This window comes from Colletotrichum karsti (assembly GCF_011947395.1).
Source record: "Colletotrichum karsti strain CkLH20 chromosome Unknown Scaffold35, whole genome shotgun sequence".
Taxonomy (NCBI): domain Eukaryota; kingdom Fungi; phylum Ascomycota; class Sordariomycetes; order Glomerellales; family Glomerellaceae; genus Colletotrichum; species Colletotrichum karsti.
In genome coordinates, this window is record NW_024065935.1 from 202,512 (window position 1) to 223,933 (window position 21,422).

At 55.9% G+C, this 21,422-nt stretch overlaps 4 protein-coding genes across 4 annotated transcripts; 2 read left to right on the top strand and 2 right to left on the bottom strand.

Annotated features, from left to right (window-relative positions):
- Nucleotides 1–345: 345 nt before the first annotated feature.
- Nucleotides 346–1,466, bottom strand: CkaCkLH20_09666 (uncharacterized protein; the record flags this gene model as incomplete). The annotated part of the gene is made up of 2 exons (XM_038892381.1): nt 346–1,157; nt 1,361–1,466. 2 exons carry the CDS (start codon nt 1,464–1,466, stop codon nt 346–348), a joined length of 918 nt encoding a protein of 305 aa, XP_038742264.1.
- Nucleotides 1,467–2,031: 565 nt separating this feature from the next.
- CkaCkLH20_09667 (Sec34-like family protein) lies at nt 2,032–4,497 on the bottom strand (the record flags this gene model as incomplete). The annotated part of the gene is made up of 4 exons (XM_038892382.1): nt 2,032–2,637; nt 2,689–3,627; nt 3,677–4,318; nt 4,387–4,497. The coding sequence occupies 4 exons, from the start codon at nt 4,495–4,497 to the stop codon at nt 2,032–2,034; spliced, it is 2,298 nt and encodes a 765-aa protein (XP_038742265.1).
- A 656-nt stretch (nt 4,498–5,153) lies between these two features.
- CkaCkLH20_09668 (uncharacterized protein) lies at nt 5,154–6,797 on the top strand (the record flags this gene model as incomplete). Its single annotated transcript, XM_038892383.1, has 1 exon — nt 5,154–6,797. The coding sequence occupies one exon, from the start codon at nt 5,154–5,156 to the stop codon at nt 6,795–6,797; it is 1,644 nt and encodes a 547-aa protein (XP_038742266.1).
- A 3,461-nt stretch (nt 6,798–10,258) lies between these two features.
- Nucleotides 10,259–11,902, top strand: CkaCkLH20_09669 (protein-tyrosine phosphatase; the record flags this gene model as incomplete). Its single annotated transcript, XM_038892384.1, has 1 exon — nt 10,259–11,902. The coding sequence occupies one exon, from the start codon at nt 10,259–10,261 to the stop codon at nt 11,900–11,902; it is 1,644 nt and encodes a 547-aa protein (XP_038742267.1).
- Nucleotides 11,903–21,422: the final 9,520 nt, after the last annotated feature.

The following is a 21,422-nucleotide window of genomic DNA, read 5'->3' on the forward strand; positions in this document are numbered from 1 at the left end:
CAGTGGGAGGTACCCGTGTCACTCTGATAATGGTTTCGTTGCGGCTAGTCGTTAAGGTTTGTACGGACACTATGCGAATCTATTGGGTTTTCTCCCCAGCAATTAGCAAGAAGCAGAAGCGGCGTTCTCAGTTTTGGAGGCACTTGAATGAGTTTGCGGGCTGCCTCATGTTAATTTATGCCTCATAATCATGGAACTCTGGCTCCGACAGCGCAAATTACAAGCCTCGTTGCAGCCCACCAGACCCGAATCAGATATCAAGAAGCGTATAAGTCACCACCAGACGAAACCGCCCACACCCGGAATCATTCTATCCAAACTGGTATTACCACCCTCTACAGACCTCTAGTTGATAGCCCGCATAGTCATCTCGACAACCGCAAAAGTACCAGCGCTCACAGGCATGGCCCTCATCAGAGTCGGCACGATGCCCCTCCAGAACCCACGCAGCCCCTCGCCGCGGTACGTCTGCGCGAAGCAGTCCCGCATCGTCTTGTACCTCTGCTCCGCGCCGAACCCGTCCGTCTGCATCTTGCTCTTGACGACGTCGAACGGGTAACTCCCCAGCCAGAGCGCCTCGCCCGCCAGCCCGCCGTACCACGCCACCTTGTAGCTCGGGATCTCCTTGCGGTCGACCCCGTTGCGCGCCGCGTCCGCGTTCATCATCCACTCGAACGCGAGGAACCACACCCCGTACGCCTGCGCCTCGCGCAGCACCGTCACCGCCTCGCCGCGGTACAGCCCGCGGAAGACGCCGCCGCCCTGGGTCGAGAGCTTCCGCACGCAGTCGAGGGGCCCGGAGTAGAGGCGCGCCGCGCCGTGGGGCTGTGTCTGCAGGCGGATGCGCACGTGCTCGATGGGGCCCGAGATGACCGAGTTGGCGACGCCCGCGAAGGCGCCGGCGGCGTAGTACTGGCCGTAGGAGAGGGCCGGGCTGCCGGGCTTGGCGGCGTTGGAGGCTTCGAAGTAGCGGCGGGCCTGGTGGAAGGCGCCGAACTGGATGGAGACGCAGGCGCCGATGCCGATGAGAGGGGTGAGGGTGCCCTTGTAGAAGGCGAGGGGGCCCTCGTTCTTGTAGATCTGGGTGGCCGCGTTGAGGGCTGTTGTTGAGGTCGTCGAGGTCTGGAGGCGGACCTTGACGATGTCGAAGGGTTGGCCTGCGGGTGTGTCTCAGCTTGTGGTCGTCTTTGTGAGAGTTCATCATGTGTTTGGTTGTCGAGGGTGAGTTGAGGGTGAGTGAGTGCGCTCGGGTATGCTTCCGAGATCGGCTCGCTGCCGAGCTTCACTTCAGTCGCGACAGGTTTTCTCCTGATGAAGGCGACGATAAGGTGCGAGAAAAAGCTGCTTGAGGTCTACTCACCCAAGAGAACCTGCGCAATTCCACCCGCAGCTCCGGAGAAAAGGTCCTTGGCCGTCTGCAGCGCTCCGCCGCCCACGATCTCGGGATCAACAGCTGCGTCCGCCATCTTGGATTCGGTTGAGATAAACCCCGCGCCCGCCGCTTATCGGGGCCTCCCTTGGCTGTTCTTCGTGGAACCTTTGAGGTCTTGGGGTCGTAGACTGAACGAGTTGAATTAAGAAAGTCTGAGCAGAGGGCGAAACAGGTCAATTGGCCGCGGAGGATGAACGGTTTTGAGGTGTGGTTGAAGGACCCTTGGCTTGCCAGCTTAAGGTTTATGTGAGATTTATTTATCGGCTGCAGTTGTTCCCCAGATAGCTTGTGTGGGGCGTCGTGCATGCAAGGCGCGAATGGCGTGCTTGAGTCGGGCTCGTTGCGGTACTCGTTGATGAGTCAGCATGATGCTCTCATAACTGCTCGGGGTGGCCTTCCTTGTTATTGAAGAGACTCTTATTGAATGAGTGCAGCAGAATATGCAAGCTTTATATGAGATATCTGAATAAGACGCCATCCGCGTAAAATAACGAGACATTATGCCCTCACTTTTGTCTAATTATAATCTGCTCATCATATTCTCATGTAGTATATGCGTGCCTGGTAGTCGTCCAAATGGTGGTTTTCGTAGTCCCCGACTAATACCGCCTAATACCCTTCTTCTCGCCGTTCGCCGCCTCCTGCGCCTGGGCGTTGATCTGGATAGCCTCCTGAAGCTTGCCGATGACTTCGGGCTGGTTACTAAAGGCACGCTGCAGCACTTCCTCAAGCTCCTTCTCGACCTTGCCGATCGGCTTGACGCCCGGCTTCCGGTCCTTGGCGTCGTTCATCAGCTTGCCCCAGCGCTGCGTGAAGGCGACGATGGACTGCCTCAGCAGCTCGTCCAGCTGCTCGCTCATGTCCTCGACCGTCAGCGTCTTGGCCGTGACGGACGGCTGTGACGTGCCGCCGCCGCCGCCGCGTGACCAGAGCGATCCGACGCTGATGATGTTGCTGACGAAGCCGACCCAGTTCTGGGGGCTGAGGTGGTCCCAGATGTGGCCGAAGTGCTGCATGGCGGCGGCGTCGCTGCGGATGTCGCCGATCTCGAGGGAGACGAGCTCGTTCTTGATAATTAGGAGGTTCTTCACCATGAAGAGATCGGCGTCCGTGCCGGCTTTGATGGACTTGATGCGGGCCTCGGCGCGCTGGAGAATCTGGATTGTCTCGCGGACGATTTTGAACACGACCTGGCTGTTCTTTTGCTGCGAAGGGTTAGTAAGGTGGATTCGGTGTTAGAGTCATCATCAACTTACACTGCGCTCTTTTGGCATGGCCTGGTCATACATGGACAGCAGTTTCAAAGCCTGCTTCACCGGAGGATAGGCGTTGGATGAGGAGACACCGTCGACCACGGGCCCGATGGTGAGAGCATCGTCCTTCACCGCGGCCTTCGTGACCGTCTTGGTGATTTCCGCCTCGAATGAGTTGTCCGTGAAGACCCACAAGTGCTCTGTCAACAGCCTGGCGCTCAGCTCTCTGCATTGACGTGCGAAGGGCGATTCCTCCTCTTCGTAGTCGAGAACCAGGTACTCGTTGGTTAGCCAGCCGACGACGCTGCAAATCGTGTCGAGGTCTGCGGTCTGCAGCGACGATTGCAGGTTGGTGGCAAGATGTACGAGGTTAGCCGGGTTCACAAGCGACCTGTTGTTGGACTTGAGGACCGCGTATGCCGACTCGGGTTCGGAGCTCCATTGGAGGTCTAGACCGAAGATCTTGGAGAACAGGTTGGACTCGTTAAAGGCGCGTTCGAAGGTCTGCTTGATGTAGTTCCTCGAGGCCGTCTCGACGGACAGATCCTTGATCTCTTTCTTGAACTCGTCCAAGTCATGCTGCACTACTGGCTTCAGGTCGCGGTCTCGCACTGCCAGATAGGACTGGAAGAGGTTGCTGACGGTGTTGGAGTAGATGTCTTTTGCGACGCTGGCGATGGGGAGACCGTATTCGTCATACACGCTACTGACCACCTTGTGAATGTTGGGGATCAATGAGTAAGAGTCGAGAATCATCTCCTCAAAACGGCCGTAAGCGAGGGCGTGCCGGGTAGCTTCCGACTTTGTTGCCGCGATCTGGCCCGAAATCTCGGAAGAGATGCCGTCCAGGCGCGACGTGAACCCGACCTCGAGGAGATGGAGCGCTTTGGTGAGCAGTGACTCGTAGCGCGCGAGATAGGATTCGGCGTCACGGTAGGTGGGCTGGGTTTCTTGTCAGAGAATAAACAGGAACAGAGAACAGGAGCCATACGTGGGAAGACATGAAATTGATGCAGGAATCCAGGTTCTTCAGAACCTCACCGAACGACCCGTCATCGACCAATCGCCCAGCACCAGGGGCATTCAGGCGTCTTGTGACGTTGTCGAGGTATAGGTAGAAGTGGATATCGGTGCCGACCTCGTCTGCGAGCTTCTCGAGGCGGTGCTGTTCGGACAGCAAGTCTTCGCACTGCGACTGGAAGGATGACGTCTGTGCCTCCACGGACTCGAAGGATTCGGAAAGCGTCGTCAGGAGTTTCAATGCCGCATTAGTGTCGTCGATGAGCGCGTCGAGATGCCGTTCCGTGAGTGTGAGCTGGTCCTTGTAGAGCAGATACTCCTGCTGGCTAGCTTCGAGAAGCTCCTCATCGTACTGGTCCAGCACTGGACGTCGCGCCAGACTGGACTCGTGGACCTGCGCTGCAACATCCAGCGCGTCCCAGGTCTTGTCCTTCCTCCGTCTCCTCCTCTTCTTCTGGTCATCTTTGGCCAATTGAGCTCGAACGACGTGGTAGAAGTCGGAGTAGGACTTAGCGCGCCGCAGGACGGTAGCTTCGGGGGGCGTATTCGTATCTTCGATGTCCTCGAAAATACCGTCGAGAACTTCAGGCGTATCCGAGGCCTGCGCGACGCCCTACGAAAAGGAAGCCATCATCAGCGTGTCGTTCAGAGGTGTGTGGAGGAGAAGCATCTCGAGCTTACGTTGGGCTGCTGCAGCAGGGACTCCTTCCGGCGATGACCGGAGCCCTGCGCAGCCGATGCGGCCTTCTTGGCCACGTCCGGCACGAAGCTGTACCAGGAGTCGTCGTACATTATCGCTGGCTCCGTGGGGTGACCGGGAGCTCTGCTCTGGTGGTGATTTCGGGACAAACATGGAAGCTGTCCGTGTCCGGTCTGGCGCCGTGTTCCCTGGAGTGGACGTTCGGCGTAGTGTTCCCACCGTAAACTGGGCGGAAAATCATTGGCCCCAGCTGGCACCCTGAAGTGGGGGCGCGCATGCTCAACAGCGACCCCACCCGCTGCGGGGCGCACGGTCCCCTTGCAGCGTCAGGGGTCCACGTCCCAAAAGTCTAGATTTAGCGTCTGGCGAATCGAACTTTTAGTTTTCGTTGATGACCTCACGACCTGTCAGCGGACATTTCCCCTGCCGCACCTCTTCTCTGCGGGTGTTCTGTGAACGGAATTCGATACACAGAACTTGGGTTGATACAATCCGATTATTTTTACTTACATCATCTTCACACCCAATCAACTCTGCTGCGGGCTTGACGATGAAGGCTTGCAGAACCGCCTCTCACGCTCGCGCGTCTCTAACAGCGCAGAGATGCTCTTCCGTTGCCCGCCACCAATGGCGTCGTCATGCGAGCGGAGGCCCTCGTCGCCCCGGTGAGAAGTCTGGACTGAGGAAGGCGGTGCCGCTTCTTCTTGCTGCCGGTGTTGGAGGTGGTCTTTACTATCTGGACGACTCGATGAACGGCCCTCTCAAGCAACTGATCAGCGGCGAGACCAAGCAGGCCGAACCCCGCAAGCCAAAGTACCAGCAGGCGGAGATCGAGTTCGAGAAATCGAGGAAGCACTCGGATGTCAAGGAAGAGAACCGTGACCTCATCAGCTCTCAGCATCTTCAGGTCAAGAAGAGCTGGGAGAAGCCTGGCGTCTACGCTTGGGGATCGAACGTGGGAAAGGTCATTGACCCCCAGTCCAAGGAGACAGTCATTAAGCTCCCGAGGAGGATTCCTTACTTTGATGGTCAGCTCTTGAGGGATATCAAACTCACACAGGATTTTGGCGCCGCCGTCACCGAGAAGGGTGACATCGTTCAATGGGGATTGGGCTTCTCAAAGACAGACCCCTCGCCAGTCCCGACGCTCAAGGGCAAGGACATCTCAAAGATTGCCATCTCCAACGACCGCATCATCGCTCTTTCGTCGAACGGATCAGTCTACTCTCTCCCCGCGGCCCGCAACGACCAAGAGTCCGGCGCAAAGCTGGAGCCCCAGTCAAAGTCATCCTCCTGGATCCCCTTCTGGAGCTCAAGCGGCCCGGAAGCCGTCAACTTCAGAATCCTCACCCCCAAGTCGCTGGGCCGCGGCGAGAAGGTGGTCGACGTCAAGAGCGGCCTGCAGCACTGCCTCCTCCTGACGTCCAAGGGCCGCGTCTTCTCCGCCGCCGCTAGCACCTCGGAGTACCCCTCCAAGGGCCAGATGGGCATCCCCGGCCTGAGCTGGACGTCGCGTCCCGCGGGGCCGTACGACCAGCCTCACGAGATCACGGGTCTGTCGGGCTTCAAGATCGCCAAGATCGCCGCCGGCGACTTCCACTCCGCCGCCCTGGACAAGGACGGAAAGCTCTTCACCTTCGGCGACAACACCTTCGGCCAGCTCGGCGTCCCCGCCGAGGCGGCCACCGCAAAGCTGGACGTCCCCTCTCTCCTGCCCACGGCCAAGCTCTACGCCAACAGCGGCCTCTTCCCCAAGATCACCTCCGTCGCCGCCGGCGGCCAGAACACCTTCTTCACCGTCGACGCGACCGAGGCCGGCTCCCAGACCGCCACTGACGACCTCGCCCCGGCCCGCCGCATGCCCCGCGTCTCCGCCGACCTGTGGGCCTGCGGGCAGGGCGTCCTGGGCGCCCTCGGCACCGGCAAGTGGACGCACGCGACGCCCGGCCCGGCCAAGGTCAAGGCCCTTTCGTCGCTCTTCGAGTTCGACGAGAAGGCCAACACGATGGCGCCGATCCGTCTGGCCGACATCTCGGTCGGCAGCACGCACGTGTCGGCGACGATGGACAACGTCACCCGCGTGGGCGCCGGGTCCCGCGGCGCCTCCGAGAACGACACCAACTGGGGCGCCGACGTGCTCTTCTGGGGCGGCAACGAGCACTACCAGCTCGGGACGGGCAAGCGCAGCAACCTGAACGCGCCGAGCTACATCGGGGCGCTGGACGGCGGGGCCGGGGACGCGCTGATGGGCCGCGGGGGCGAGGTGCACCGGTTCCAGCTGACGCCGCGGCAGACGGTGCGGCTGGGCGAGGACGGCAAGGGGAGGAAGGTGAGCCTGGAGCAGAGGGTGGAGTGCGGGCGGTTCGTGACGGCCGTGTACTCGGGCGTCTAGTCGTCTGTCCGTCTGTCGTGCCTGGGGGCGGCGACTGTACATGTTTCATCACCAGGGGGGGCAAAGCTGTGACTGGGGGGCACTTGTAAAAGGTAACCATGTAATATTACGCAAAAACAAAACAAGAACCAACGCTGTGAGGCGTTCTGTAATGTGTTGGAGATATTCGGGGGGCGTTTTGGGAGGTAGGGATAGTCGGGGGGGCGGACGAGGTATGAGGACATGTAGTCGATGAGTCCGGAGACATTGTGTCCATCGACCCAGCCTCGTCTCTTCCATTCGCTTGGCAATGTTCAACTCAACCTTTTTTTCACAGTATTTACCACCGCATCTTGATATCAGTCTGGTCGTTGTCGTGCTCATCCATGTAAGCAGCGTGTGTGCGTCCGCAGATCGGCAATGCCAAAGGACGTCGCAAACGAGAACGTGAATCATCCGAAGTCTGGGCCTGCGGCTTGGCGGCGTTTGTGAGTGATGGGTTAGCGGTTGATACCGAGCCCAGGCACCGCTTACGGTCCTCCGAGAAAAGGAGTGTCCCGGCCGGTTGAAATGTGGGAGATCTTGTAACAGGGCATTTTTGGACGGTCATGTCACACACACGAGGTGCCGAGCGGGAAAGCCGTCACGATGAAGAAATGCGCGGCCCGGGAGGGGCTTGGCGGCCGGCTCGGCTTGGGGGTTGCGAAAGATGAAGGCGCTGCCGATTCAGGGGGTCGTTTTTTTTTTTTCCAGAATTTGAGGTGGAAGTTGTTGCCGATGTGGCATCGTACCGGAAACGGTGTTGGTGTTGTATGGATTTGGTTTCCTATGCTGAGGTGAGGCCAACACACACACACACACGCTTCCTTCGGCCACGATCCGGCTCTCATTCGGTGGTCAATTGTCCAAAAAGACCGAGGTTCCAAGTTTAGCACGGGCGAGACGGCCGAGATTGACCTGCAGCACAGCGATGTTCCGCCGCGGGTGACCGATCTACGCAGACAACTGACTGACTGTGATATGTCAGGTGAGTGGCCAACAACCGTGCTTCGGTAGTTTTCTTTTCTTCAGCAAACATGAGAAATAAGCCCTGGAAGCGGCAGCGGCGACGGCGACGGCAGCCGGGGGGCCCGTCCCGTCCGCACGCCACCCCTTCTGCGGTCCAGTTGTAGCGCTGATCGGCGGCAGTGGAAGTTTCCCGTCGTGGACGACCTTGTCCTGGGGGCATCACACCACCGGACGAATGGGACGTAGATGAATAGCAAGGGAAAAATGAGATGTTGGGAACTTGGCAAGAGATGGGATTTTTCAAGTCTGCGGCTCCGCGTTTGACCCTCTCCGCGGATGTTGGGATAGAGTCTTTAAAGTATGGGGTTAGAGGAAGATGCCGAGATACGAGCGAGATGGATGTTGAGATGCTTCTGATGGAAGTTTTCCGAGGGTCGAGTGGGAACGGCGTATGAGTGGAATGTGTCGGTTTGAACGATGCTTCGGGATGTTTTGACGGCTGTTCTGGGCTTCTATGAAGAGAAGAAACGTGGATAGAAAATAAGAAAATGAAAATAAAAGATGTGACTTACAGCACCCGGAACTCATCTCGATTGCGAAATTCCAGGTCCTCGGGACGCGGCGGCAGGGCGGGGTCACCCCCCGAATCCCCCTTAACCTTCCACCCCACCTCACCATCAGCCCCCCCTAAAAAGCTGCCTTAAGGTAGCAAGGTCGATTTAGAAACCCGGTAGAAACCACCGTGCACCGCCTCCCGAACGACCCTGCAACCGGGCTTCGGATAAGGCAAAAAAAAAAAAAAAAGGTCAAATACGACGGCAGCAAAATACCCATGTCTACAGGCAATGCAATGTTACTTGCTGGTAACCCAGCGGTTGGCGATGGCGATGGCGAAAAAACAAGGTGCAGATTGCAGGAACAAGGGGCGCCGAGGGTCTGGATTCAGATGGGAATCTGAACCAAGTCCAGCCCCCCGGCCGGAAACAGGACGTTGCAAGACCAACTTGACCAAGGAACTTCCCAACCGGCCTTTGCTGTCCTGTCCTCTTCTTTTTTCCCAGGCCGCAGACCGAGATGATCTGGGTGACAGCTGCTGGCCCGTCAATCCGGAACTGGGCATGCTTCATCCTTGGAGGCTGTGAAGAGGGATTACCTCCTATTCCTCCTTCAACCTCACCCTCCCTCGCCTTAACTCCGCTCCGTTAATGTCATCGCGCCCGCCCACTCGTCCGTATCAGACAGCCTCATCTACAAACCCCCCTTCCTCCTCTTCTTCTTCTCTCTCTTTTCTCTGCGCTTCCGCGGCTAGCAGCAAAAGCTCGAGTGGTCACGTTTCCCAGTGTGGGGGAAAGGGAAAAAGAAAGCATCAGAGAAAAAAGAGCTTACGATCGAATACCCGCCTTTTCTTATTAACCGTCATAATCAAATTTCTCCTCCGAACACTCGTTTCCAATCGTGGCAATTTCCGCTTCCGAACGCCGTGGCCCAACCAAACCAGACTGGACCTGACCGACCTGACCCTCTTCACATTTTCAGCCGCCTTCCTTCTGCCTTTTCCTTCCACTTCTTCTTTCCACAGCATTCTTATTCTGTTTTCTTCTTCTTCCTCCTCTTCTCCTCATCTCAAACCCGATACCGCATGCGTACCTCCCGCACACCTAAGCGCAGCGCAGCACGTGCCCCTCCCGAAAAGTGACACAAGCCAAACGAGGGATCGTGACGCACGAACGCAACACCTCACACTCCAAGGCGCACCCCAGATCCATGCGACAGATCGCCAGGAACACGCACACGCACACACACACACATCACGCCTTTCTACCTGGCGCCTCGACAACCCCCTCCAGTCATCTGTTGTATTAAGCCAGCTCTCGCGCGCGCGCGTGCGGTCATCTCACTGCGTCACGTTCACCCTCCACTCCCCGGGCCAACAACGAACACATATTTCGCGCCCGCCTCTCAGCTACCTACAACTACCTTACCTCACCTTGCCAGTCACTTCCTCCCATCTTTGTCAAACCAACACACACAAACAAACCTGAGAACATTATCCTCCGAATACGCAGCCAACGAGGAGAGAGAAAAAAGTCCCGACGACATTTACCCCAACTTCGGCCCTCGCTGCAGCTCCCCGTCTCACCGGGCCACCACCACACTCTATATCCAAAAAAAGAAAAAAGAGAGAGCTTCCTGCAGCCCGCCGCCGCCCTCGCCGAGTCCTCCATCCCCCGGCCCCCCAAAAAAAAACCTCTGACGACATTCCACCACCCTACTTAATCAACCCTTCACGCCGGGCGGTGCGAAGCACCTCGCCTCTCTCCCTCCCGACCTCCCTCGCCGCGGCGACCCCTCTACTTCGATTTCCTATCGTCGCAAGACAAACCGCAACATCCTCACGCTGACGCTCTTCTTCCACTCGACCCCGCGCATCACCAACAACGACGACAAAGAACCCCTCCTCACAACCGCCCAAAATGGACCACCTCCCGAAATTCCGCAGAAAACCAAAGATCCCCACAATCTCGACAACGGACGTCAAACCCCCTCCGTCCCGCACCAACGGCGCCGGCATTCTCGAGCAGCACGACAACAGCTCCCCGCAACAAATATATCCCCCCTCCACGACAACGGTCACCGTCACCGGCGGCACGCCGCCACCCACGGCCGACCGCCGCTCCCCGACCCCGACCAAGCCGGGCCTGCGCAAATCCGCCTTCCGCGGCCTACACCTCCGCAGCTCCGCCAAACGCGCCCGCTCCCCGCCGACCACGACGTCCTCCCTCCCCTCGCCTCCCGCGGTCATCTCGCCCCCGCGCGGCGGCCTCGACGGCGCGAGGGATGCCGAGAACACCACATCCACAACCACGACGACCAACGAGCCGACAAAACCAAAGATCCCCGCCTTCCTGGATCTCCCCACACCAGGTAGGAGCCCCTCGCGGAGCCCCTCCCGCTGGAAACCCTCCAGCAGAAAACGAGGCCTCGGCGCTGACCATGACATGTCGCGGCTCCCCGCAGAGCTGGAGAACAAGTTCCACGAGCTCGTCTGGCAGGAACGCAACCGCCTCGCGCTCGGCATGGCGCCCCCCACCCCGACGACCACGGACCCGGACGCCGGCGCCGCAGCGGCGGCGGCAGCGACGACGACGACAACATCAAATACGGACGACTCCTGCAAATGGGGCTCCTACAAACAGACCGACCTCCGCCGCGGCGTCCAGGACCGCTACTTCAACATCAAACCATGGAACCACAACCGCGTCAAGCTCCGCGTCGCCCCCGACGAACTCGACTACGTCAACGCATCCTCCATATCCCTCCCCTCCCCCTCCAACCCCTACCTCCCGCCCCTGCGCTACATCGCCATGCAGGGCCCGACCCAGGCCTCCCTCGACTTCGTCTGGCGCATGGTCGCGGAACAACTCTCCTCCCCCGTCGTCATCGTCCAGCTGACCAGCATGTTCGAGAACAACCAGCCGAAATGCTTCCCCTACCTCCCCATGGACGACACCTCCCCTCCCTGGACCCTCAACGAGACGGACGGCTGGAACGACGGGTGGTCCGCCACCCTCGCCTTCGACTCCCTCCAGCTCCTCGAGGACGGCGCCATCGAGGTCCGCAAGCTCCGCCTCCGCGTCGGCGACGAGCTCGAGGACAGGGTGGTGTGGCACATGCTCTACACCAAGTGGCCCGACTTCGGCGTCCCGGCCGTCGACGACCTCGCCAGCTTCTTCACCCTCATGCGGCTCTCGCGGGAGTACAACGCCGGCGCCGGCGAGGACGCCGCCCCGCGCATCATCCACTGCAGCGCTGGCGTGGGCCGCACCGGCACCTTCATCACGCTGGAGCACCTCATGCGCGAGCTCGAGACGGGGGCCCTGGAGCACGGTGGTGAGCAGGAGGACCCGATCTACGCGACCGTCGACTGCCTGCGCGAGCAGAGGCGGAGCATGGTCCAGGCCGAGGCGCAGTACCTCTTCCTCTACCAGGTCCTCCGCAAGCTGTGGCAGGACAAGTACGACGTGGCCGAGGACGGCGGCGGCGGCAGCGACGGGGACAGCAGCGGGGGCGAGCCGGCGGCGAAACGGCTCGAGGTGGAGGGGGAGTCGTCGGATTGACGCCAGGTGGAGGTCACGACGAGGAGGAGGAGGAGCGAGGCGTGAGTAATGTAGGGGCCGGCATGGTGTTTTGATAATGGTGTATACCAAACATTACTTGTACCAAACAAGCAGCAGCAGCAGCAGCATCATTGGCGTTTTTTGTCACAGGGCGGGATGTGGGCATCTCGGCATATAGCGGTCACTCTGACGGATACTGTTTTTGTTTTTTTCACGTTTTTACATACTACGGGACTCGCGGGAGACGAGACGAGGCGAGGGGATGACAGGTAGAGAGAGAGAGAGTGCAGTCATCGTTGGAAAGGGACGATGGTTTCATTGGGAATGCCGCACGCTGAGCGACGGCGATGGAATATATTCAGATACCCCCCCTAAGTGTCCTCCGTTTTCGGACGGATGAGTATTGAAAATGTCTTCAACTGCGTCCTCGTGTGATGATGAGAGTGTGTCTACGCGCAGGTCTCATAGTTCATGTGTGCGATTCGATTCCAATGATTAGAGCGCTCAGTGGAATTATGCATACGATGGGGAGAATTCACTACGAGTGAGAGACCGGCAAGGACGAATGGCGTTGACTGCCCACCCGCGTGCGGTGGGATATACGAACCGAGGCAAATCGTGACTTGATAGAGCGAACGTGCGAAGGGCTTGGATCGAGGACCTTGAACCCATGTCCCATTCCCATGGGATTCCGACACAACGGTGTTGGTCGGAGCGGTGAACCAACAACGGTGAGACTTGTCTCGAATGACAATGTGGATTGGAGATGCTGGGTCCGAGATTCGATGTTCTCGCTTGAGGCTCACGCGCTTCGGTCGTTTGTCCGCATCCTGGGGTACTTTGCGACGTAGACCGGGCATAATCCGAGGTTTGATCTTCTCACATTGGCAATCTTCGAATGAACCCCCAGCTTCGTAATGCCAGCCTCGGACCGATCCACCACGATGTTCGTCCGGCTAGGCCAGAGGCCGGGTATGTATTCGGTAAAGATGGTGGTTCTCTGGACCTCGGCGGGCCATCTCCCGACGAAGGGGACACGAGTGGATGGGAGTTCCCGCGAGAAGACATGCTGTTCTTCACCGGTCCCGGGGAGTCCCGTAACTCGGTGTGAGATTTGGGACCGGGGTTGAGGGAAGGTGTGGTAAGCCGGGGTCGGGAGGGAAGGAGGTACGGGCCTGACGGTCTTTGTAGAGTGCGTGCCGAATCAAATATCCGCGTCCTTTTGTGACTTGTGACTTGGGAGATTGAGCCTTCCCTCCCTCCGCAAGCTCTCTCCGATCAAACTCCGCGAGCTGGCCCTGCATGTGTGTTCCGGCCATGTGACGGTGACGAGACGGGTGAGCATGCAGGGTGCGTCATTGCCTCCGTGGAAGATGCTCACGTTCCGACAGATCACCGGTGATCAGATCGGCCAATACGTCGAGAGCGCCTGGAGATGCGCGCGTGAGTGCCTCGATAATCAGCGATGGGACGTCAGCGATAGGTCAGGATGCGAGGTGAAGATCCTGGGCGGCCAGGCGGGCGGATAAATCAAAGACCACCGAACAGAGAGCCTGGCCGTTGGGATCAAGAACCTTCCCCTGGTTCAACGGCGGTGATGTTCCCGGTAATAGGAATCCGTGAAGGAAGTGAATGCTTGACCCGCAAATTCGCTCGGTGGAAGGAGACCGAGGAAGACACGCCGGCTGATATGTCGTTTGATATTCAACGGGTACTTCTCCTCAATTCACCTAGTTGAGTGTTGCAGAAATCTCTTGGCGTGCTCGATGGGCGAAAGGGGGAAAGATGAGATGAAGGGGGTTTGGATGATCTGATGTGATGGGCACTCGATGTGGTATGTCGGACCGGCGCGGCTAATTGGGGGCCGGCCGGTCTTGGTAGTCTGGGGTTGGCTCTCACATATTGAATCCGGCGATGAACGAGATGTGATTAAAGACTTCGGCCTCGTGGCAGGGTGGGCAGCGGTCGTCCTCCCCGGATTTTGGCCAGCCTTTGGTCCAACGTTGGGATTACTACATGGCGTGCCGCCGACTTCCGCAAGCGCCGTGACTGCCGTGGAAATATTCGCGAAATGCTCGTCATTCTTATGACGCTTGTGTGACTGAAAAACGTCTTTAGTGCATGAGAGACCGCTCAAAGTATTGAGTTGGCTGCGGTGTCTTGCTGTGCCGTCGTTACACGGCAGTAGAGCACGGGGCAGTTCGGATTGCTGAAGCGAGGTGCAGCGCAACTCAGCACGACAGGCAGGGGACGGAGACGAGATGAACCAGCAAATGAGGGGCCCGTCGATTAACCCCGGATTCACCAGCAGCGGGCGGGCGGATTGGAGTTCGGGTTGGAGTTTGAGGGTGCAGTAGGCCGTCGTCCAGGCTGCCACATATCAGCCAATACGCGCCGCTGCGAGCTCTGAGAGCCTGTCCGCCTCGGCGTTGAAGGGGGCTAATTAGGCTGGTGATTCGGAGTATGATGCCATTGTCATGTGCAAGTTGACGTCGAATCGAATGCATCGCCGTGGTCTAATGTGGCATCGACCACGTCTGTGCGTTTTCCGCCGTCTGCCGTTGGCATCAAGCGGCCGGTTGGCTTGACCGAAACGTGGGCCTGGCACATGGTAGAGGCGCATCAAAGGCTGCAGGGTTGCGGTGAGGTTCAGGGAGAGGGTCTTTCATTTGGAGACCTTCGCCGACTGTTCCTTCGTCTCCGTCCAGGATCTAGGGCATGGCATGCGAGTGGCTGCATCATACCGCGTCGAATCGTTGTATTACGCGACGCAGATGCCGGTGTGCCTGTGTGTAATTGCCCTGGACGAACAGCTTGTCTGCAACTCATGTGCGGGCGTTGGAAGGCCCAAGCAATGGAAAGAAAAGTAATAGCGAACTTGGATGAGTGCCCGGGCGCGGTGTAAGCTCTGGCAAGTGACGATGCCTGTCAAAAGTCTTTTTTAATTCCACCAAGTTCGGGTCGACGACGAAATTCTCCCCGAGCGACGACTTCACGAGCTTGAACTCAGTTGGGATAAGCGTCTCCGTCGTGGAGCAGGGTGAGAGTCAGTCCTCACCACCACGACAGGGACGAGGGTTGCTTCCCCCAGACGGCGAAGGCGTCTTTCAAGTTTGGCGCAAACTTTGGCGTGGATGACAGCGCAGACTTGCGATAATGTGTGTGGATGCCTTTTTTTTTGTGGTGTAGTGACTTGGCTCAACGGACGGCAGTTGAGAATGTAAGCGAGGCTGGATTGGGACAAGAGGAGGGCGAGGCTCCATCAGGCAGGGATGATGGAACTTCAGAGCGGTAGAGGTCGCAGTCTGTGACGGAAAGTCGAATGGTCGATGTGTCTCGGAGTCGGACAGCTGGCGTCGAGATTGAGTCTGGCGGTGAGATGGACGAAATGAGGCCCAGGGCGTTGAGTTGGTCGTCTGTTGTCATAGCTGCAGTGATTTGATTTGCGGAGTGCGCAAAGCATGAAGGAGAGATAAGCAGCAGAACTCTGACTTGTCCGGCAGCGAAGGGAATCTGATCCGGGGAAAGGCAATTCCAGGGAACTGACAGCTGTGCCTGACGCCGTGAGGTCTGGGCGTTGGCTTGTGACGCGGACTGCTTCCTTTGCGAGCGGTCGGTGAGCTCAACCAGACGACATTCTGATGCGGTGCAGTTCGTGACCGCCGTCGATGGAGACGAGGTGAATGCTGGCAGCCAAGGGTCGAAGGACGGGCTGTTTGATGGTGGGACAGGGCAAACCGGGCCGACGTATGAGTTGGTTCCATGGACAGGAATAATTTGGAAGCGAGGAAGCTGGATCGCTGCGTGGTGGTGCTGTCATTGTCAGTCTTGGTTTCTCGTCGTCGAACAGCTTCGGCGACGTGAGGATGTTTTTGTTTCCATGGGTGATCCGAGTCTGGACCGGGTCAGGGCAGAAAGTGAAGAGTCAGTCGGTCAGTGAGGCCGGGTTCCGAGCAAAACAATCACATGCTTTTGATGTTGTTGTTTTCTTGGGATGACGAGGCACGGTGTGTGAAAAAGAAGGGATTGAGTTTTGAGGCAGGCATCGGCCTCGTTGGGTGGTCTCGTCCCTCTTTCGTCTGGTGTTTTGATACGTAAGTGTTGATCTCTCATGTCCTTTTGTTGGTGAGCGAGTCACGAGTCAAGGATAGAAGGCGGTAGTTCATGTTACCGCCGGTGTTGTTTCCGATGTTGCAGCGAGGCGAAAGCAGGGCTGTCGTTGTCTTGTGTTAAGTTCCCGTTCAGGGTCTTGGATTGACAATAGAAATGTGTTTTTTTGGGGGACCATGACAATGACAGGTGGGCTAAGGTAAGGACGGGATTAGCTAGATCATGGGTGTACAGTAGGTAGGAGTTGGGTCAACGGGCTGCAAGCCAGACCGCCGAAGCCGAAGCCCGAGCCGGCGTGGAAGTGGACATGGACGTGGAAGGCGTGATGCGATGCACTTGGTTGCGCCTGCGTTCTGCGTCCTGCGTGCACTTGCTCCCGCCTCGTGGATTGCAGCTGCATCAGGAAGCGACGCATCAGGTGTGCTTTCTGAAATTCGGCATTTAGAGGAACGTACCTTCCAGGTTGTTATTCAGCTGAGAGGAAGGAAAGCGCAGAGCAGAGCCCCACATTACCTAACCTCAGCCGTCGTCCCTCATCCCCTCCTTCCCAATTGGAAATGACACTCACAGAAACTCACACCAACCCCAGACGACGCATAAACTAGAGAGGGAAGGAGCTAAGGTATATAAGCAAAGCGCATTTATACGCTATATAACTAATATTCTAACCTAATTTAGTAATAAAATTAATATTATTCCTAATACTATATATAAAAATAGAATTACTCTACTTAACTTATAAAGTAAATCTAAAGTAATATAAACTTTAAGTATAAAGTTTACTTAAAAGGTAGTTATAAATAGCTTTAACTATTAAGGTCTTTATACTCTATTTAATAGAGTTATTAAGTAGTAAAAATAAATTAAACTCTTTCTCTTTTATTTCTCTTCCTCTTTAATCTTTATTTTAAGATAATATTTATTATTATTATAATAAAAATAGTTTATATTCTCTATAAGAACTTTAAAAATAGCTATAACCCCTTAGTAATAGCTAAATAATATATATATTAATTTAAGCTCTTTTTTAAAAATAAAAGTATTAAGATCTAAAAGTCCTATTATTTTAAAGGTAAATTAATATAACTTTTCCTCTATAATATATAGCTCTAAAAGATTATTATTACTATTTACTATATTACTAATTAGCTAGTTTATAATATCCTATTAGCTATATATTACTACCTTTAAGCTAGTAATAAGTAGTATAACTACTATTTTATTAGCTATATCTATATATAAACCTATATTAAATATAAGAATATTATCCTTAATATCTTGTTATTTATTAACTCCTTAAGAAAAGATTAATAGAAAGGGGGAGAAAAATATTAAAAATTATAATAAAATATAGAGGAGATATAGCTATATTATAATAATAAAGGAGTAAATAAATAAGTAGAGGTTTAATACTAATTTATAGTTAATATAAGAGTTAAATAACTATTAGGCTTTTTTATAGGAGCTACCCTAGGGAGAGGGAAGGAGCAGTGCATCTTAAGATGAGACCACACATCACGAGGACGACGCTAGGATTCAGTGCGTCCGGGTTTATAACGCAGACGCCGAGTATCGTGAGTTGTAAAGTGTGAGCCAATGTTGAGAGCTGGCCTCGATTCAGTCTGCCACGAACTCGAACGTGGAACTTGAAAGTCGTGGTCGAGGCTGCAGCAGGATGGAAAGGATACCGAGCCCAACAGCCGAAACCGAACGAACCTGAAATAGACTCGACCACGTTGGCAGTTCCATTGTTGACGTCTTGTCCACCGCTCAAAAGACCCATCTTGGACCTTGAACCCCCTTTCTTTGCATGCTGGGCCGATTAGCGACACTTTGCATGTCGCTCACGTTTCGCCAAGGCCGCCGAGGCACTTCGGTTTGAGTCTTTAGGAGGTAAATAGATAGCAAACATTTGAATTCGGTTGACGTATTCTTGAGCAAATAATGGCAGAATCGCATCTTCCTAGATTCATGGAAATCCATCAATAACGGCGGAAAGAGCATTCCATTCCCGACTTCCTCCTCGAGCAGTTTAGTTCGATGTGCAACTCGGATGTACCTTCCTGTTCCTGACCCTCTTTTAACGGGGCCCACCAAACGGAAAACTTCTGGAAGGTGTGGACGATCACCAGGCACACCCCCCCCCCCCCCCCAATCAATTCTTCCTTCCTTCTCTTTCGTCACGTCACGTCCCATCCCGGCATCTCAATCCTGGCTCTTGGAATGTCCAGTGCAGCACTGCTTCTTCCTCCGACAGGGGACGGCTGCGGTTGCGTCGGAGGCGTTCTCTGCTGGTTTGTCGGGCAACAGAAAAAAGAAAGCTGCACCGCGAGAATGGGCCGTTATTCGGAGCAACTTGGAACTCGACATGCCGCATCCTGGACTGTGCCGCGTGGTTTCCGACAAGACACTTGTTCTGCCGTACTGAGTACCCATTCCTAAGGTACGAAAACGGAATTATCCATCTTCCATTGTTGGTCCCGAATGAACCGCACGAATAACAGAAAGATGACTGACGAAAGCACCTTACAGGATGGAGCATACGATCGTCGTATCGACAATCCCAACTCAATCTCGAACGGCCTCCAAAACGCACCTTTGCAGATTCCGCCACTCGGCTGCCTCGAACCCTCCACTGAGCCCCTTCGAACCCTCCTCCACCGCGGCTCCAATCATCCGTCCCATCTAACACCTCTAGTGTTTCCGTCTCTGCAAAGTACGAACCTGGAAACCTTCCGTTGCCTCGCCATGTACGGAAGTGAAGCATCAATGGCAATGGCGGCACTAGCTTTTCGCACTGCTGCAGCCCCCAACTGTACGAACACTCATCACCTACCTTACAAAGTACGAATACCGTTCATGCCAGGCCAGATACGAACGGGTGCTCCGCTGCGAATCTCCTTTCCATCCTAGCGCGCCGCTACAGAGGGAACTGTTTACCTACAAAAAACATCGTCGTCCCCATCAAAACACCGTTCCTCACTGGCATCATGCATCCAGTCGGCTGCACTGCGGTCCCCACCGACATTTAACGACAACGAGTCTCAGAAAAGCTGCAAAGAAAAACAACAGGAAAAAAATACCCACAGCCATCGTGGGCGTGGCCCGTGGACGTGGAACCTTGGAACGGTGGAGTCGTGAGGTCTAGAGCGAGTCAACAGCCCGGCCCCGTCGTCCAGGTCGTCCCACGTCTCCCGGGCCCTAAAACCCGCCGTCTGGAGGCTTGGGGCCAGTGGCCAGTGACTTTGGAGTCTTTTTGGTGTTTTCCCAATTTGCTGCTCTCGTTCCCATTCCCGAGTGCCAGACCCAGGTCTCCATGTCCCGGTCCCGGGTCTCAGCGCCCCAGCTGCGCGCCCAATCCCGTCGAGCCAAAGGTGTTCCTCTGTCCGCCGACCCCAAGTCCCAGCGCTCCGTTCTCATGGCGGACCTGGTTCAAGAGGGGGACGGTGGAGGGGAGAGGGGGCACAGAAAGCAGAAAGAAAAAAAAAGGATGAAGCCTTGACGATGTCTTGGTGACGGGAAAAACGTTCTTGGGCGTTTTTCTCCGACCCCCGGTTGGTTGGGCTTACAATTACCATTTACCCATGGCAACTTAGAAAAAAGTAAACTATTACCTTATTGCGGTCCACGAGACGACTGTCCGTTGAGGTTCTTTTGCCTCCTCTTCATCCCCAAGTCAGCCACTCAGCGTTGATTTATTACTAGTGCCCGTGTCATTGTGATTGTCAACACCTCGTCACTTCCATTCTCTCGTCTCCCTCACTTTCCGACCATCTTTCAGTCTCAGATCCGTCACTACTGCAGCACAGGCAGCGTCTGTCTTATTCCTCCCGCCGTTGGTGCTAAGAAATCGCCTCAGTCACGGCTGCTTGTCACCTTAGCTTACCACATTGCGTTACCACCGAAATACATCAACCAACCACCACCAGCCATCATCCCAATCCCAAGCCGGCCAGAACCAGAGCCATTGGATCAGCATCAGCAGCATCGAATCGAATCGACTCGACTCGTCGTTTCCGGCCGGGACTTTCCACGCTCAGCGTCCTCCCGTCGGTCCTCGTCGTCGTCCTTTTCTCGGCCTCGCATCGCATAGCATCACACCTGCTGCTAACTGCTAACTGCTGCATCCGCACCACACCCACTTATTCATCCACGCCCACTTACTCGAACTTGCCGACAATACAGAGTAATACTCTCTCACTCACTCTCACTCTCACTCTTACTCTCACCCACACACCATAAACACACCTTATTATTATCTTCACATCCATATCTCACTCAACACCACTTTAATTTCTTTTTATCGTGGTTTCCTCACACCTCGCCTCTGCCGTCATCGACCGTCGTCCCGCGATCCCGAGTCGTCGCAAAAAAGAAGGGACCAGCAAATAAACGACAAGGCGCAAACATCCTTGCCGTCGTTTCCCATCACAACCACTCTTTTCTTTTCTCTTCCCCCCCTTGGGCTTTGATTGCGCTCTCCTCGTCATTGGCGAAACAATCAACAAGCACCCGGATTAGGCTGGGGAGGGAATACGTCATGACATCCATAGTGAGTTATCTTACATTCCTTATTCCTCTCCCCGTCTCGTCTCCTGTCGCTGTCGCTGTCACTGTCACTCTCACTGTTACCCTGGGGCCGGTCTGGCCTGGATTCGAACACCCCAACGTCAAGTCAAGTCAAGTCGACTCCGGCTGCAAAGTTGCAAGCTTTCACGTTGCTTCCCTCGCGCAGCCAATCTCGATTGCAGCCTGCTGTCCCCGGCCGTGTCCAAACCTTGCCCCGTTGGTCGTGTAATTGGCAGACGAAGACTCGCACTGCACCACGACGAGAGCCGCTCGCTCACCGCCTCACCGCTTCCCGCATATCACCTCAATCCAGTGTTCAGTGCGCATCCCCATCCGCGTCCTCTTCTCCGTCTTCCCCGTCCTCCCAGACACTCAGACGAGAGCCAGACACGAGACACCGGCAATCAGGAAGCCTTCCCCCTCCCACCCCACGACCGGGGCCCGGCCTGTTGCAACCGGCCTTCACCTTGCCCAACTTCCTCATCTCGTCCGTCCTATCTGCTCCCATGCTCCCATGTTCCCAGGTTCGAAATCCTCGTCCCCTAATTAGCTCACCCCCTTCCCTTCCCTTGTCTTGTCTTTGCCTTACCTTTCCTTTCCTTGCCCAGGCGCAACGCAGACGCAGATGCAGATGCAGCACCTTACGCAGCACCATCTGTATTCCCATCCCATTTCTTGTCCTCCCCCATTTCCCATTCAAATCACTCCCAGACCCCCCCTTCAGAGTTCCCATAAGAAAGGGAGACTGCGCCGCCATGGCCTCCTTGCGCTTCCTCGCAGTCCCCTGCCTCTTACACATATAACTCTACCCACGGTCGCATGCCACGACTCGCCCATTCCT